The 18531-nt window shown below is 39.7% G+C and overlaps 1 protein-coding gene across 6 annotated transcripts in view; it reads right to left on the reverse strand.

Annotated features, from left to right (window-relative positions):
- Nucleotides 1-2373: 2373 nt before the first annotated feature.
- Nucleotides 2374-18531, reverse strand: part of mybpc2a (myosin binding protein Ca) — a 32673-nt gene continuing 16515 nt past the window's right edge. For 5 of the 6 annotated variants that reach the window (XM_084401902.1, XM_084401903.1, XM_084401901.1 and 2 more), the window contains 26 exons: nt 18329-18412; nt 16548-16696; nt 16352-16469; nt 15941-15989; nt 15362-15418; nt 13628-13800; nt 13315-13447; nt 12992-13116; nt 12448-12553; nt 11415-11575; nt 11133-11298; nt 10816-10922; nt 10707-10736; nt 10469-10611; nt 9939-10098; nt 9719-9823; nt 8909-9097; nt 8665-8799; nt 8345-8512; nt 7789-7877; nt 7475-7670; nt 4674-4813; nt 3669-3828; nt 3399-3535; nt 3095-3281; nt 2374-2785 (listed from right to left, as the gene is read on the reverse strand). In XM_084401902.1, coding sequence (XP_084258028.1) covers nt 2754-2785; nt 3095-3281; nt 3399-3535; nt 3669-3828; nt 4674-4813; nt 7475-7670; nt 7789-7877; nt 8345-8512; nt 8665-8799; nt 8909-9097; nt 9719-9823; nt 9939-10098; nt 10469-10611; nt 10707-10736; nt 10816-10922; nt 11133-11298; nt 11415-11575; nt 12448-12553; nt 12992-13116; nt 13315-13447; nt 13628-13800; nt 15362-15418; nt 15941-15989; nt 16352-16469; nt 16548-16696; nt 18329-18386 — 3273 coding nt within the window. In that variant the 5' untranslated portion in view covers nt 18387-18412 and the 3' untranslated portion in view covers nt 2374-2753. Of the gene's footprint in view, nt 2786-3094; nt 3282-3398; nt 3536-3668; nt 3829-4673; nt 4814-7474; nt 7671-7788; nt 7878-8344; nt 8513-8664; nt 8800-8908; nt 9098-9718; nt 9824-9938; nt 10099-10468; nt 10612-10706; nt 10737-10815; nt 10923-11132; nt 11299-11414; nt 11576-12447; nt 12554-12991; nt 13117-13314; nt 13448-13627; nt 13801-15361; nt 15419-15940; nt 15990-16351; nt 16470-16547; nt 16697-18328; nt 18443-18531 lie in introns of all 6 variants that reach the window. The other variant, XM_084401900.1, reaches the window with a different exon arrangement.

Here is an 18531-nt window from a genome sequence, read left to right on the forward strand (position 1 = left end):
GGAAAATATAGTTGGCCAATATAGTGTTGGAGGTTTCACGCTTATGCGTGGCCTTGTGGCCAATCTTCACGGATTTCATATTCCATCAGTAAAAGCGGTGTGTGCAGGTTGAATTAGCAGAGCAATAGCACACGCTGTACATAAAATATTGCAATCCACACAACATAATGGGAGTTCAGAAGAGGACAAATTGTTGGTGCTCATCTCGCTAGCTCATCTGTGATTTGTGGTGTATCGAGAGCTATGGTATCCAGGGCAATGTCGGCATACCACCATCTAGGATGAACCCCATCCAACAGGAGTAACTGTCGACACAAGAGGAAGCTGTCTGAAAGGGATGTCCAGGTACTAACTCGGATTGTATCAAAAAAAAACACACAAAAAAACCACAGCTGCCCAACTCGATGCAGAATTAAATGCGCACATCAGCTCTCCCGTTTCCACCAAAACTGTACATCGGGAGTCAGTATTCATGCTCCGGCTGCTATAGCCAAAACTTTTGTCACTCATGCCGAGGTCAAATGTCGGTTTCAATGGTGCCAATAGTGCAAGTCTTGGGATGTGGACAATGTGAAACATGTATTGTTCACTGATGAGTGAGTCCACCTTTACTGTCTTTCCCACATCCATGGGAGTTACACAGTGTGGCGAAGCCCCAAAAAGGCTTAACACTCGGACTGCAGAGTGAAGCACGGGGGTGAAAATCGTGTATCAGCATTATTATGCACCAATACACACAACAAGACTTGTGACAGAATAGTATGATGGACATGAAAGTGAAGTTGAACATCTCCCATGGTCTGCACAGTCACCAGATCTAAATATTTTTGAGCCACTTTGTGGTATTTTGGAGGAGCGAGACAGAAACCGTTTTCCTCCACCTGAATCACATTAGTGACCTGCATTGTTCTGGAAGAAGAATGGCTCAAAGTCCCTCTGGCCAGTGGCCACTGTGCAGGACTTGTATCTCTCATTCCCAAGACAAATTGATGCTGTATATTGGCCGCAAAAGGAGGCCCTACACCATACTGACAAATTGTGGTCTAAAACCAGGTGTTTCAGTTTCATTGACCAACAGTGTATGTTTACACTGAAAATTTAAAAAAGAAATGTGCACTTAAAATACCCCAAATTATGCACTTTATTAACTGGGGAAAAAAAGAAGTGTTGGACACTTCATGCACTCAAAATCTGTCACAGCTTTTCATACTTAGCAGAGGGGGAGGGGCTATCAGACTCCACTGGATGACAAAATAATCTTAAAAAAATCATAAACTAGATGGTTTAGTACGTATAGTTCATAAGTGTATAGTGTATAATATGTCATTTGGGACACAACTCAAGCTAAAAGATAATTCAGATAGATAAGGGAGCAAAATATCTAAACAAAAAGATTAAAAATGCAACAATTTTTTTTTTTTTTTTATTATTTTAGTAGAATAGATGTGTTTATTAGGAGGAACAGCCAACAGAAACGGCTTAATAAACACTAAATAATGTATTGATGGAAACCTAAAAATGCAAAAATATGTGTGAGGGTTAAGTAGCCTAATAGCAATGTGATAGAAAATATAAAACAGTATCCTCTTAAATTCAATGCGTTTTCATTGCGACTTTCCTCGATTTATGAGATCACTGTACTGTAGCCTACATTATGTTCACATGTGAAAGATTGCGCATGTCTGTTGATGCTCTTATCATCACATCACACATTCTTTCTCAGCAAAGAGAAAGGCATGTAACACAGCGAGTGAGCCTTTAGTAGTAGAACCCTAAATGCTGTACTGTCAGCAAATTATTACAGCAAATCATTTGAATGTCCCGAAGCGATTGTTGAGTAAGTTAGGTGCGCTATCTGCTGGTCACTTCGAGAAGATTGTGTTAGTTTCGGTTGTTAGTTCAAAAACTTTCAAACTCTACGGTCTCCGCTTGTGTCCTCCTATAATAACGTGCGTGTTATTTTCCTTACGAAATTCATTTAATGTCTTTATGTTGCTGTTGAATACTGTTCAATTTTTAAGCCTACCTTCTGCCGCACGGATCATGGATTCAGAAACATTGTCCTGGATCGAGTGAACATCGGCGGGCAGCAGATTCTCCCAGCGGAGCTGCGGTGGTGTTTGTTTTACTGGTGTGTAAATTAGCCATAATTCGTTTGCTCAGTAATGACGTGGGAGAGAGCTAATTGGGGCAGTGTTGATGGGTGCGTAAATGAGTCTCTAGTGTGATATGCTAATGAGACCCTGATTCTCCAACTCTTCTGGATCAGCCAGCAGACATAGGGTATGAATGATATAATTTTCACAAACCTATAAACAAACGTTCATATGGTGGCTTTTACTTTAAATTAACTATAAAAGCATTAAAACATTTTAAGTTGTTTTCATGTGCTTTTATTTCAAGCAATTTAACTTGACATACAGACAAAGCATACTTGGAGAAGGAAAAAAACCCTACTTTATCACACTATATCTGATTACACTAACACAAAACAGTACAGGGATTACCATAGTTGTTTGTTTGGTGTTTTTAAGTGCCATGTAAATGCCAAGGTAAATGAGTGAGGGATATCCTTGAGTAGGCCTAACATCACAGTACTTTTTGTTAGTCAAAATGAAAAAGGCAGAGAAAGGACAGCGTTGTAACAATTGTGTTCTAATTTTAGTTTCAAATTTTGATTGCTTTTCGACACTCTCATGGTGTCTATATCCCTCTTTTACAGCCATCTTTAGGGCATCTTCATGCTTGTGCGTTCACTTCTTCACTTCCTCCTTTTCTGTTACAACTAAACAGGAAAAACAGAAAGTATTACATTTGGAAATAATTTTTATCTACAAACTAAATTGAGTTGTTTGAAATGGTGAGAGTGAGTTTAGGCATCTCAACATTATAATCTACAGTATGACAAAATTGGGATTTGTTAAAAATGACATCTATCAGTGTTATTAAGTGTTTTAGGACAGGCAAAGGTAATTGAAATGTAAAAATAGGGGAAATAATATCCACCATCAACAGATATCAGTATATTGTTCTTTCTAAAACATTGTTATAGTCAGTGTTGCACACTGGACAGGCTGGAGGCTTTTGGCCGTACCTCGAACTTCCAGCTTGCACTCCACTTCATCTGTTCCTAGGTCATTGATAGCTCTGCATGTATACTTCCCTCCATCAAACAAGCTGGGTTTACGGATGTTTAAAGTCAGCACACCCTGATTATTCTGCATGATAAACTTTGGATTGTCTCCAATAATCATCTTATTTTTCATCCATATAATTTTTGGCTGGGAGGAGAACAACAGAGAATGAGAAAGAGAGAACAATGTTGCTTAAATGGCTCAAAACAACTGCATTGGTAATTGCCATTGGTTTATATAGTCACGCAATACACTAACACGTACTTTAGGGAACCCACGGACAGCACAGCTGATGGCAGCGCTGTAACCTGCGACGACGGACCTGTCCACGAGAGGTGTGATGAATTTAGGAGAGCTGGTCATATCTTTTTCCTTGTAGGGTTGTGCTTTATTCTTAAGACCTAAGAGAAAGAGGCAGGAAGAGGATTACACATTACATATATCGCTTCAGCAGAGACACTCGTGCACTAATCGTCATGTAATGCAACATTAAGTGTTTCGAGATTAATTTTTAAACCGCCAGTATGCAGGTACCTGTTTTGCAGATGACAGCTGTGTTTTTGCTGATGCCAGCATCATCGCTCATGCCACAGATGTTCTCGCTGAACACACGGAAGGAGTACTCATTCCCCATCACCAGATCAGACACGGTGCAACTAGGTCTGCGATTGTGTTCAAGAACCGTGAACCACTCCTAAAACAAGTTAGAGACAGCAGCCATGCCAATTAAAGAACCTCTGAATTCAGAAACACTGAAGATACACCAAAAGTATTGTTGACAAACGAACAGTACATTTGTACGCTTGCTCTGTGCATTGCTTTCATGCTGTCATTGGCCTTGTGGGTAGATACAGACCTCCATTTCTCTATCCACCATCGGCTAGGATATCCCCTAAGTTGAATTTTAACACAAATGTTGTTTTATATATTTAATATAAACACATAATATTGCGAGATATTCCCTCGGTTTCACAGACAAGGCCTAGTCTCAGACTAAAATGCATGTTTGAGCTGTTTTATCTGAAAGCAACTTGCACTGATATATCTTAAAATATGTCAGTGCCATTGTTTTGTCTCAAGATGCACACCAGTAATGTTTTTTTTTCTAAGGCCCGTTTATAAAAGCTACTTAAAAATCCTAATTGAACTAAAACCTAATCCTGACTTAATATAAGCCCTGTCTGTGAAACCAGGCCATAGGGTATTCTTTTTTTTATCCATACTCTAGGCTACCTACAACCATTCAGGTGTGTTTATTTACTGATTTGAAACTTCTAACAGCCAAAAATATTTGGTGCAGGCTGGTCAAGTTCTTTTACACCAGACTATAAGCTCATTAAACCATTTCCTCATGGTGCTCGCGCTTTGTGTAGATGGAGCAGAAAACGGTCCTCTCTTAAACGATTGGAAATACACAATTCTCTATAATGTCACTGCATGCAATAGCATTAAGGTTTAGGGGCCTAATCAAACCTGCTAATTAGAAAGGAGTGTCCACATATATTTGGCCAAAACTTCCTGTTGCTGGTCTAGGTTTACCTTGGTTTTCATGTCAGCCTTTTGAATGGTATAGCCAGTGATCTCCGCGTTGCCATTGTCTTTTGGAGGCTTCCATTCCAAAGCAGCATTGAAACCCCAAACATCCGTTACAGTGACAGCCATCGGTGGCCCAGGCTTGTCTGTGAGTATGGGAATGAAAAGAAAAAAATGACTGTAGGTATTACTGTAGAGCTTGACACCGATACACTGTCCTAATTTTAACCATGAGACTAATTAATGTATGCTAATTGGAGAAGAAGCTACAAGTGAGTGAGCAGAGGAATGATAAAAATGAAAGAGGGATAAAATGAAATGGGGAAGAGGGTGAAAACATGAGCTTGAGGTAGAGATAGTGAGATCATGCTACAAAAAAAAGAGAAAAAAAGATTGAGAGCGGGAGAGTTCGAGTTTGCGGCTGGGAGCGGTTGGCATTAATCCTGGCCAAGCTGCTGGGATGCTGGCAGCAAACTGTGACTAAATGGCTGTCTGGCTCATCTGAAGGGTTTTTTCACTCTCATTAGCTTACCTCCCAGCGGGAACACCGAGTGAGTGTCCCCTAATCCTATCCTAATCCCGTTCAACACCAGGAATAATCCAAACAAAACCCTGCAGAATAATCCCTGCAACTGAACTGACCTATGACATCCTCAATTTTGATGAAAGTGTAAGTGTTTAATATGAAACCTTTCTGGCAGTTTAAGAGTTTGAAATTCAGCGTCACTTTTGAAAGTGATCCTCAAACAGTTTCCATGCGTTAACAAAATGAACCTGACTCACACTTCACTTCCGAAATGAACCTGACTCACACTTTGTAGGGAAATTAACTTTTTGAACAGTGCAGTTTAATCCTTTAATCTTATGTCATCACTGAATTTGTGGCCAACTGTGATGTTGATGTAAGTGATCTACAAATGAATTTGCAACATCTTCAACATCCTAAATAGTCAAGTAACCTATTAATATAGTGCTTTTATTCAATACAGATTGCTTGCTTTATAGCAGCTTCACAGTAATAAATAAGAAAATAACAATGAATTAAAAAATTTGCTGTAAAGCAGCTATACAGTCGTTATTCGGCTCGAGTTCAATGTTGATTCAATTCAGTTCAATGGTGTCAATGTTGCAAAATTCGTCAATTATGAAACAAAGACGATTTAGCGATAAAGCAGCTCTGCAAGAGTCAGTGGTATCATAAACCAGCTCAATTCAGTTTTATTCTCATCTGATAGTGTCAGTGCAGTCAAATCGACAATATAACTGAATATTAAGGGCCCTATTTTAACGATCTGAAACGCAAGTATCAAACAAACGCGAAACTCAAGTAACTTTGTGGGCGGATATCGACGCAAATCTAAAATGGGTTGGTCTGAAGTAGCTACATTACTCATAGGTGTGGTTTGGGCGTAACGTGCAATAAACCAATCAGAGCGTCATCTCACATTCCCTTTAAAAGCAGATGCGCTTGTTCCATGGCGGATTAATGGATCCATGGCTATTATAACGGCGGATTTGCCAGGCGCACGCCGGGAGCGGTTCACAGCCGAGGAGACCGACGTTCTCGTCAGGGCTGTAAAAGACAGAGAAGTGACATCGTATGGGGATGGGAGAAACCACTTTGTCAGGTGTCCTTATATACCTATGTGTCTTGCCACTATTGGTCAAACAGGTTTGATCTGTCATTACTACAATTAGCCTGAATAATTTGGGTAAATGTGTAAGCTAGATTTATGCCTTTTTTTTTACATCTTCATGGACACCACAATGATTTCCCTCGTGTGGTAATATTTTTCCTTGTAATTATGTATGGTTTGCAAAAATGGGAACTACTGCATCTGTGTAGATGAGAGAAGCAAAGTGTATGCGCGTTGTGCACATGCTACATTATGGCCAAGCATGCGCCCTTAAAATAGCATCTGAATAACGCGCCACTGACTTTAGACTAGGTTTTTCCTGGTCTGTGGTGGAATTGTTTTCTGAAACTGCAAAATAGCACCAGGGAACGTTTGCGCCGGAACACGCCTCCTCTTTTCGCTGAACCGTCCCCGTGAGCGCAAGTTCATTCCCTAATTTACTGACGTGCATCTGTGGAGGGAAAAGTCGGGTGCAAAACAGGAATGATATTGTACAAAGTCAATTGCACTGGGTGCAAGATAGGGCCCTAAGTGTCTTTTAAACCCCAGCTAAGCAAGCCAAAGGCGACAGTGGCAAGGAACCCAAACTCCATTAAGGTGTCAGAAATGGACAAAAATCCTTGGGAGAAACCAGCCTCAATACAACTTAAAAGTAGGAATGGCTCACCCAGATTTTTTTCTCATCTATTTTTGTATCTAAACTGTTGGCAAGGTAAAACACTCTGTGTCTTTAAATTCACCTTAATGTCACCTTTAAACCATCACCACTACTGCTATATACATTGTGACGGATGTCTTTAGCCATCGCATCACATCTCATGCTGTTTTTTGAGCATCGTGCCAAGAGCATTGCATCTTCATGACGGCATGTCAAGTTGAAAAAACTCAGAGAGAAGGCCTTGTGGGTATCACTCAACATAACTTTGGGAAGCTTGAGGTCATATCCCGATCCCATTCCACTTTCCCATCTCCTGCTGCTTTTCCTGTTTCTCCTCATGTGCTCTTATCAACTCAACTCAAAATTATCACAAATATAAAATTAATATTCATGTCTTTCAATTAAGACCAATTATTCAGGCAACCCACAACTCTCTAACTCTTGAATTTGAAATTATGTTGTTGTGCACATCCCTATTAAAACATTAACCAAATCACTTTGTTGGCACTAACCGACAATCTGGATTTCAATTGTGGCTTTCTCCTCCATGTTCTCAATCTGCACGGACAGGGTGTACTGGCCGGAGTGCTCTCTGACCGCCTGCCTGATAAACAGGATGGTGTCGACACCACTTGTGCGGATATTCACCAGCCCTGTGTCAAGAGGTCCGCCATCCTTGGACCAGGTCACCGTTGGACGTGGTTTGCCCTGATAACAGTTAACATGGTCTAAGTTAATAATTTTAACTGTTTGTAAAGACCAGTATCTGAATAGAAAAGTAGCACTACACAAGTACAGAGCAGAACAATGTACGTGCATGACTGACCTGGAAGGGAATGACAAGGTTGACCTTCTCACCCACTCGTTTGATGTACTTAGTCCTAAGCTGCCGAGGGAGGCGGATTTTAGGACGCTCTGAGAGGAGATTGAGAGGGGGAAAAGACAGAAGAAAACGTGCTGAAAATGACAACACACACAGTGGGGTGTTTATATACTTCATGCTCAGTGTGTCACAGACAAGTGTGTTGTGTCTGTGTTAAATCTGTATTTGAGTAGTTAAAGGGATAGTTCACCCAAAACTTAATATTCTCTCATCACTTACTCAAGAAGATCTTTTGAAAAATGTCTTTTTTTTTGTCCACACAATGAAAGTCAGTGAGATCCTATGTTGTTTTGAGCAAAATTTAGCTCAATTTTTTCTAAAGAAAGGAACTGTTTATTTTAAATGCATATATTTGGTTCATTTTCTCAATTTTCAGGAATTTGACATGAACTAAAAGCTACAAATGCCCATTGTGATTTCATTGAGCAATCTAGAGATACTCCTGAGAGTGTGTTGTATGTTGTTTGTGTATGTGTATGTATGTACGCGAGAGTCTCACCAACAATCTCCCGAATGGTGACAGCTTGCGCCAACACAGCTGGAGGGCTACGGCCAGCGATGTTCACAGCTGTCACCCTGAACAGCATCTTCTCTCCAACAGGCAGCCCTCTGACCCTGTAACTATTCTTCTCAACAGGGGTCTCGTTTGCCTGCACCCACTCAGTGGCTGTGAGTTCCACCAGGGGCAAAGTAAGCGGAAAACCAGCAAGATATGTAAACATGTCAAAAAATGATCAAAAAAGATTACTTCACTGTGATGGTTTGAAACTGAGATGGCACTCAATGTCAGCTCTATAGCAAAGTTGCGTTGTGCCTCACCTCCCTCAATGCAATATTCAATGATGTACCCGTCAATGCCACCAGCTCCAATCCTCTCAGGGGGAAGCCACTTTAAAGCACAGGTACCATCTGTAATGTCGTCCACCATCAGTCGTGTTGGTTCACTAGTTGGAGCTGTGAAGGAGTAGGAAAACAAAGAGAATGAATGCTGATTGAAATACGTTTGTTGAGAAAGCAGTACAATAAATCCAAAGTTGCAGCAGACAGTCTGATGAGAACTAACCAATGGGCATGAAAGGTTTGGAGTTGGCGCTGGGCTGGGAGATGCCAATGCCATTAACCGCAAACACCCTCATCTCATATAGCACGCCCTCAATCATCTTCTTAGCCTCATATGTTGTGGACTCGTGAATGTCAAAGTTCAGCTTTGTCCATCTAGAAGAGCCCTTTTTCTTCCTCTCCATTAGGTAACCTGGAAGTACAACTAAAGTAGTAAGTGGTATCCTACACATGTGAGAAGATTCATAACCTACTTAAATATTTTCTTATGTATTTCCAAGAAGCAAGACTGACAACATGTAATATTGGTAGGAATGCACAATATATCTGCCACCATATCGACATCGGCCGATATACATTCATTTAATTAATTAATTTAATTTGAGCGTTTCGGCCCGATAAGAAAATTTGCCCGATATCTTAAAGCCGATAGATAATGGATTATTTCCTTCAGCCGAGACACATCAGATGTGCACTGTTCGCCATAATGGTTTTGAATAGCTTGAAATATGATTGGAATCACTTCAAAAAGGAAAATACAGTTAAGTCTGTCATATAGGTTAAATGAAATTATAATGAGAACATTATAATTGTGAACTTGGGACATGGCTTTTAATGGTGAGACTTTTGTTTTTGTAATCAGGCTCTCAAAAATTATATAAAAATTTGGATTTAGATTTATCAGGCAATATATCAGTTATCGGCTTTCAAATATAAAGAATTATCGGTATTGGGCAAGATTTTCATATCAGTGCATCCCTAAATATTGCATGTCAAGTTCGAAAGAAACATAAATGGTAAGGATCGGTTTTACCTTTCACTGGAACTCCACCATCAAATTTGGGTGGATCCCACTGGATTGCAGCAGTGTCCTCACCCACTCCAGAGCATTTCACATTCTCAGGTGGATCAGGCACATCTGAACACAGCACAGAATAAATACAGGGATGAAGAGCCGTATGGAACAGATGGGACATAACAGATAGTGAGGACAGAAAGAAGAAGTTGCAGATGGTTAACATGTATGAACTCACCAACTATCTTAACCATGACATCAGCCTTGTCCTCTCCTGCTGGGTTGATTACAGTGATATGATAAAGGCCTTCATCGGATCTCTCTGCCCCTTCAATCACAAAGCAGCTTAGGCTCTTCCTGGTCTCCACTCTCACACGGCCTTCAGCCTCAGAGATCTCCTGCATCAAACAAACGTCATGTTTTCAAGCATGTGTAATATATTAGAGATGTTACATTTCAAAGTTGATTTTCATATCCTATGTGATGTAAGAAAATGAGAGAGAATGTGTTCCTGCTGGAAAGATCAGCCTGGATTTTGCTGGTCTATTTGAGTGAATGGGGTCATCCAGGATGGTCCTAATTAGCTATACTGGTTGACTATGGAAGTCTCGATGGTTAAGGTAGGCTAGTAGAGACTCAATTCGAAAAACATGCTGCTAGTCTTTTCAGCAGGGTTTTATCACTGAATCTGATATGAAAACAAGCCCATATGTGTTCTTGGCGTTGCTTCAGATGAGAGAATGTGACAGTTTGCCAGCAAGCTCTCACAGTATCTCCTTTTTTCCAGCAGACAGTGGGAGGTGGCTCCCCTGAAATGTCAACATCAAACCGGAGCTTGTTTCCTGCAACGACGATAATGGTGTTTTTGTTGACCATGCTGCCAGTAGTGTCCAGGTGGATTTTGGGTGGTTCTAGATGATAATAGAAAGAATTTTAAATAACATAACAAAACTGTCGCCTTACAAAACTTTAATGTTAAATTTGTTGATGCAGGTAAGACATTTACCTTGACGAGGAACATAATCAATCTTGATCTCTGGGAACAAAAATATAGATCTAGGTCAATGTTGAAATTTAAAGTCTGATTTAAAAAAAAATCTGATTCTCTCTCTTACCCAAAAAGTTGAGTTTGGCTGAAAGGGAAAGAGCGTATCCATCTGGTACGAAGGTGTAATCTCCTGCATCCTCAGGCTTCACATCATCTATCAACAGCTTGTGAGTCCTGAGATATCAGGATCAAAAATGTTACCACGACATAAGAAGTGTATGCCACATTATTGTCCCCCGAAAAAGCAATGATGGAGCAAAATGGACATTTCGATGACTAATCTGTTTTTGTGTCCAAACATAAAACAATATTAGTGAGGTCAGGGACAAGGTGAGCTTGCTTATGCATGAATCGATAAGGGTGACTGTCAGTGGACCAATATACCTGCCGATGTGTGTCATTTTGATGCGGTCACTGGGAATGACCTCCACCCCATCCTTGTACCACTTGCCAGTCACTTTCTCATCAGACACTTCACACTTGAAGACAGCCTGCTCTGCTGCCTTCACTGTTAGATCAGCTATACTCTGCAAAACCTCCAGTTCCTTCTCTATAATAGAGAAAAAGGGACCATGAGGCAATTAATACTAAAACTAAATACTGAAATATCAGCCAAACGGGGGAAGGGCTGAGAAGGGAGAGTTTTTACTCTTTCAAAAGAAGTACCTTCCACATCCAGCTCTCCCTTGGACTCCCCTCCGCTGGTGTACACATAGTATGTTCCTATGTCCTCTGTGGTCGCCTCATTGATGATGAGCCAGTGCTTTGTCCCATCTTTCTTAAAGCGATACTTTCCATCTCGGCTCAGTTCCACTCCATCCTTCATCCTGAGAGAGATGAAGAGAGACATTGGAAGAGCAAGACAGAGTGAGGCAAAGATGGAAATAATGTTCATAAGGAGAAACTGAGGAAGGCAATCTATGCCAAGATGACTGAAGATAAAATGGGAAAGATTGGGATGAGTACAAAGGAAACATGGATGGACAAAATGGGACATGACGGAAAGATGTACAGCAAGAAAAAAGAAACTTTGGATACAGCAGAAGACAGTAGTGATAAGAGGATCAATCTTGAAATATACTTATGATACTCATATTGTATCGAGAGGATTGATCCTTTTAGAGCTTTTATCATTTATTTAGCATGAGAACTTATTTACTATTAAACTTTAAAGTGGAGAAATTAATGTAGTGAAGAGTACAAGACTGGAAACCTTCCATCTGCTTGTCTGAACACGAGCAGAAATGTTGAAAAGCACAAGCAGTCAAAGACAGCGCTCAGCCACATTGCTCATTTAAACAGAGAGAGGTAATGACAGAGAAAAATGCATCATCTAAAACCAAATGTGCCATTTATTATAGGCTAATAGGTTTTTGTGGGGTTTGACATGACTATAATCATTGTTTAATTATTCATTGTGTTCTATAATTGTTGGTAATAAACTGAAAACAAAAAAAAATACAGTCAGATAATTTGCCGTTTAGTCCTATTTAATGTTAATAATAGCGTGTTAATACTAAATGACTATAATTAGCGATATTGACCTTGATAGTACTGGAATTAATTTAGTCAGCTAGTCATTTATTGAGCATTTCAAGTTGTGCAGCTGGCCAGTTTATTTGTAGGCCTGTTGACTGAACAAAATAAGCTGGTCACCGATTGACCAAGTCAGTGTCACCAGTTTGGTCCAGTATCTCACCATTTCACATTGGCTGCTTCTTCAGACACTTCAACCTCAAACTCCACCTTCTCCCCAACCACCACATGGATGTCATCCAACATCTTAGTGATGGTGACAGGGGGTTCTGGTCATATAAACACACAAATAAGTGGTTAATATATTCAAACACACAGTAGAACAAAAACACTTTTACAGCAGAATGAATATGAACCACATTACAGTTCTGTATCTGTATATTCTGTACAAGATAACAACAGGGGCAGATGGCAACTACAATCCATGAAGAAATCAAACAAAAAATTATACCTTACATGAAGTAAAATAGACAGAAGCAGAGACCTGGCTCAAAACAAATGGCTCGGTAAAAAAGGTAAGGACTGACAGAATAGACAGAGTTTTAAAATAATCAATAGGGCAGATGGCTACCACTCAAGGACAGACGGGACACAGGACGGCGACAGATAAGAAGACAGAACAAATGAGACAGCTGAATTTAAATAGAGGGGGTCTGCTAATGATCCCAGTGATGATGAAGAAGATGATGATTTTAATGACAGTGTACCTTGGACAAAGACCTCAGTGAAACTCTTCTCCTCTCCAACCACACATTCATACGCGGCATCATCAGCGAGGGTGCACTTGTTAATAGTGAGCTTACGGATACCACCCACACTCTCAAAGATATATCTAACAGGGAGAGAAATTCAACACAAACCTCATGTAAGGCATGGAGCGTCAACCTTCCCATCATGCCCTGCTGTGACATGCCCTGTCTTTTCCCCATCCTTACAATCATCATCAATGATGACCAGTGCTCCTTTTGGTCTCTCAAAGTGTTATACAAAATAGTAATTTTTTTAAACACACAAACACACAGGATCATACTTGGCTGAAGGTTTGATCTCCTGTCCATTTTTCAACCATTTGACTTGAGCGTTGGGGTCAGACAGCTCAACACTAAGCAGTATTCTCTTTCCTTTTTCCACAGAGTAAGCAGGTTCCATCTTCTTTAGAAAAGCTGAAACAGAAATAGCACTAACATATACAATCCTTACAATCCTCAACCACCAATTCCAAAACTTTTTTCCTTGGTTTGCCAACAAAATTATATATTAGGGTTATACTTGAACCCAGGGACCTTCGTATGTATGTATGTATGTATGTCTGTATGTCTGTGTGCATCCATCGGGTGTCTCACCATCACTCTTTTTGGGCTCCACCTTCCTCATCTTCTTAAGTCTTTTGAGCATGCCCCTGAGATCAGTGATGCCGTATTCAAAGGCGATCTTCTCATAGTCACATGGTTTGGCATTTTTCAGGATATCCCAGACATCCACATCCACCTCAGGCTCCTCCTTTTGCTTCCTCTCTCTGAAGTACATATGAATCAAAAATATGGTTAATCTTCACATTTGGTTGAGATTGACTGTTTTTATATTTGGAGTCCTAGTGACCCCAGTGATGCTGTGTTTCCTTCAAATTCTATTAATAAGTTCCTGTGAAACTTTGTTAATAATATGTTCTCATAAGATTTGGAATATTATTAAACCCCCATTGCAAATCAGGTTTATTGGCAAAATGTACAGACTTTCAGCTGTTTGCAGTGAACAAATCAAACAATAGTAATTGAAATAGCTCAACGTAAAACTGGTTGCAGCCGTTGATAGCTTTCTTTTTCTGCCCCGTCCAGGTAGTGTAACCACTGTTCCTTAAACTTTGAACGTGCAAACTATGCTTCCAATTGTGTCTCTAGGAACATTTAGTGCCTTCGCTATCTTTTTGCATCCTGTGCCTTGTTTGTGAAGGGCGATGATATCTTCTCTTTATCTTTGATAACTTTTTTTGACTTAGCCATATTTATAACATGCACTCAAACGTGACACTCAACAAACCTAGTCAGTTCAGATATTAGATGTGTTCTAGCCCAAGCACACCTGGTGCAACTAATGAAGCCCATGATTAGTTGCATCAGGTGTGCTTGAGACAACACCTGTTTTGCAGATTTGTGCTGTAGTGAGGGATTCTATTCAGGGGGTTGAATAATTTTGAGACTGCAGAAGCCAGTCGGACAAGACCATTAGCATCTCTCTCAAAAAAATGACCAAAGAGTTTCGATATTTTTCCTATTTAAAACTTGACTCTTCTGTAGTTACTAATGGTAATGATGCTAATGGTCTTGTCCGATTCAATGATCTATGCTAAGCTATGCTAAAAGTGGTACCGCCAGACCAGGAGTTCGGCTGAATGGATTCAAAAACGGTAAAACTCAACTGTTTAACTCTGGGGGAGTTGTAAAATGAGCCTATTTCCAAAAAAAGTGGAGTATCCCTTTAAGTTGAATTTGGGGTAACCAAATTGAAACATTTGTTGTGTTGAGTTATTTCAATTACTTTGTTTGATTTATATATGTGTGTGTGTGTGTGTACTTGTACAACTATCTTTGTGAGGACCAGTTTTGAGTTTTAGACCATTGGAGTGAGGACAAAGAGAGTAAAGTGAGGACATTTTGGCTGGTCCTCACTTTCTGAGACCCCTTTAAAGGCCTGTTTGAAGGTCAAGACTTGGTTTTAGGGATAAGGTTATAATTAGGTTAAGGGTAGGTTTAGGGTAAGGGTTCGGGTTAGGCACTTAGTTGGGATGGGTAAGGTTAGGGTAAGCGGCTATAGATTGCATTGTGTCAATGAATGTCCTCATAAAGATAGATGTACAAGAATGTGTGTGTGTGTGTGTGTGGTCTTACGTGGTCTTATAAGTTCTCTTACGACCTCAGACAGAACATAATGAATAAAGTTAAAATCTAAATCAGATTTCAACCGTGAATAAATGACACCATGCATCATGATGGTTAAAGTGAAAATTAATAACTTAATCTGCACATAAAGTAAACAGATTAAGATGAAAAAACATAGAGAGTCGAGAACATCGTACAAACCTTTTTTTGAGTAAACCACTGAAGTCCAGATCACCTGCATCCTCTCCTGCATCTCCCCTAGAGATGAACAAGATGCATACAGCATCTTAACCAACATTTAAATTTTTTTAATTTGGCAGACAGTTTTATCCAAAACAACTTTAAATTTTATAAATTGATCCCTGGGAGTCGAACCTATGACCTTGGTATTGCTAGCACCATGCTCAAATAGTAGATCAAGAAGTCTGGCTCAGGCCTAGGGCTAAACCTTTACCTCCCGGAGCTGGGACCTGGAACCAAACTCTCAGACATGAGGTAAAACACGTCTTAATCCATCTGTGAGATTATTACTGCTTAGAAGAGCAGCTTCTGGCAACAGACTGCTCCCTCAATCATATGCAAGAGCATATTATATTGCATGTATTAACATAAGGTGCATAAACCACTAAATCTGTAAGTACACTTACAGCAGTATCTAAACATAAAGTGACACTGACAATATGAACAAATATATGATAACAGTACATTGAAACAAATGTGAAATCAAGACATCTACAAGTTACTAATGAGTAAGAGACACATACATACAAACAAACTTACGATCGTTTGAATGCCTCCAAAATGTTTGTTTGCTTGGTCTCTTCAGCAGCTGAAGGAGGAGATGAAATTCATAATGATGATTAAAAACCATGTTTGATATGCTCCACAATCTGATTACTGTCAAAGCCAATAAATGTGTAGAGGTGATTTACTAAATGCTGCAAAACTAACAGGAGGATCTAATCAGCTAAATACCTACTGAATAATGAATCAGCTGTATAGACTTGACGTAAAGTCTGCTCACACACACCAGGTGTGTATAAACTGACTTTATTCATCTGAAAAAAGTATTATAAGCTTTATAAATGTCCAATGATGTACATGAGGATTTCCAACTCTCATTACCTAGAGGTACTAGACAGATTCACTGATAACTTGGGATTTTGTACCCATAACTGCGCAATATCCTACCGTCAACGGTGACTTCAAACGTGCAGACTTCACACTTGTCTTTAGATGTGACCTCACAACGATAACCTCCAGCATCCCCATCCACAGCCTTAACAATGGTCATCTCATAGGTGTATATCTGGTATCAAAAAATGTAAATAGTAACTCTGTGCTCTAGTAAACAAATCTCAAATAAAACACACTGTTCCTCACACACTTTAGTATTCCTATCGTAGGTTTCTTTGAACTGTAGGTGTTTTCCAGCCTTGCTGCCCAGATCCAACCATTTTCCCTTCAGCCACTTCATAGCTGGCTTCCTTAGCAACTGAGAGGAGTCCACCTTAGCCACAAATGTGACATTTTTCCCTGTTACCAATAAAATGAAGACATGAGTAACATTGCTGAACTAAATTATTCATTATTTATTATTCAATTATACATTAGTCATTATTACATTAATCTATATACAGTATGTATATAGTATATATGGTGTATGTGGACCATATATGTGACCATTTATGTTAATATATTAAGCAATATCACACAAGAAAGAGTACCACTGAGTATTGGTAATTTCAGCAAGATTGCATGTGATATTGTTTGTATATGACAGCTCAGTAATTAAGTAGTTAATAGTCTAAGACTAGTCTAGACATTAGACTACATATACATATTGCCAGTTACTTTGTGTATTTTTGCTCCATCAACAGAAATAGTTCCATAATAACTAAAAGCTGATCAACTGTTGGCCATCTCTGAGCAACACATAGCAGTAGCATTTTTTTCCAGAAGGAATGTTTATGAATGAATCGGTTGAGTGAATGATTACCTGATTTACCTGGACTGTGCCCTGCCTAACTCAACCCGAGCTGCTGAGTCTTTAGCCATTTTCAAGAAATTGCTGAAGACGCATTTCTTTTGGCAACACGTGACCCATTAATACTAACACTTACTATTCTATATATATAAAAATAAAAAATAACTTTGCTACGTGTACTGTGCTAGACTAACTGGGATTTATCACAGCACTTGCATATTGCTGCCCTATTGTTAGTTTGATTGCTTCTATTGCTCTCATTTGTAAGTCGCTTTGGATAAATATAAATGTAAAATGTAAATGATTAAATGACTCAATCATAATTAAAAGCTGGTTTCGTTCTCTAAAGCCCGGGACACAAAGCCGACATCAAAGAACAAGCACTGACGAAAGCTGACTGTGTTGTTGCCTCTCGTTGGCTGCGTCTCGGCCAAAAAACTGCGCTTGAACACACCAAAAGGACTAAAGGCTATACCGTCAACTAGCACGTGCATAGCGTCACGTGCATTTCGTCTGCATGTAAGTAAATATCTGTCTATATCAGCCGGTATCAATGGTACATTTTTGTCATTCAAAAAGGAAAACCGAAACTATGACTGTGCAACTAACAATGCAATGCCTGTTTATCATTTTGAATATCAATCACGCTGATTACTTTCTTCATTCCAATCGGCTCATGTTATTATGAAAATATCTGTGCGTTGAATGTTCATGTAAGATGAGAAAAATATAACAGCATTCTGTCTGTACCGTCTTGACTTCTTTGCTCTCTATCATCACTTTCGCTTATTCTCGTGCACTCGTTCTCTGAACGGCCAGAGTTTTCTCTCTCTCTCACGGACGGCGATTCAACAGCCAGAAACGGCCCAAAAAACCCAGATGGTGTCCGACTAGAGCCAACGTGCGGAACACACCGAAAGACCTAAGCCGACCGATGCTCAAAAACGGCCTGACATTGTCTGACGGCTGACCGTCGGCTTGGTGTGTCCCGGCCTTAAAAAGTCAGTTTTTTAAACAAATAAAATGAGTGAATGATTCAATGACACATTACCTACTGGCGTAACTGTTTAACCTGCAGAACAATTGACAAAAAAAAAAAAAAAAAATACCACTAATTTTCAATTTAAATTATAGACACAGCAGAGTGCATTCACCGGTGCAGATGTGGTTCAGAATCTCACCTTTATTGACAGTGACACTCTGAGGCTTCTCCACAAACAGGCCACTTGTCTCAGACATCTGAGGCTCTTCTCCTGGGACATGTTCTATCGGCAGAGTCAGAGAAACAGTGTAAACTGATATGAACTGCTGAAAGCTCACAGTAATGGACACTAAGACTGGCTAGTCAACGATGACTGACAAGAGGCTGAAAAGAGTAAATCAA

Source organism: Rutilus rutilus (assembly GCF_951802725.1).
Source record: "Rutilus rutilus genome assembly, chromosome: 1".
Taxonomy (NCBI): Eukaryota; Metazoa; Chordata; class Actinopteri; order Cypriniformes; family Leuciscidae; genus Rutilus; species Rutilus rutilus.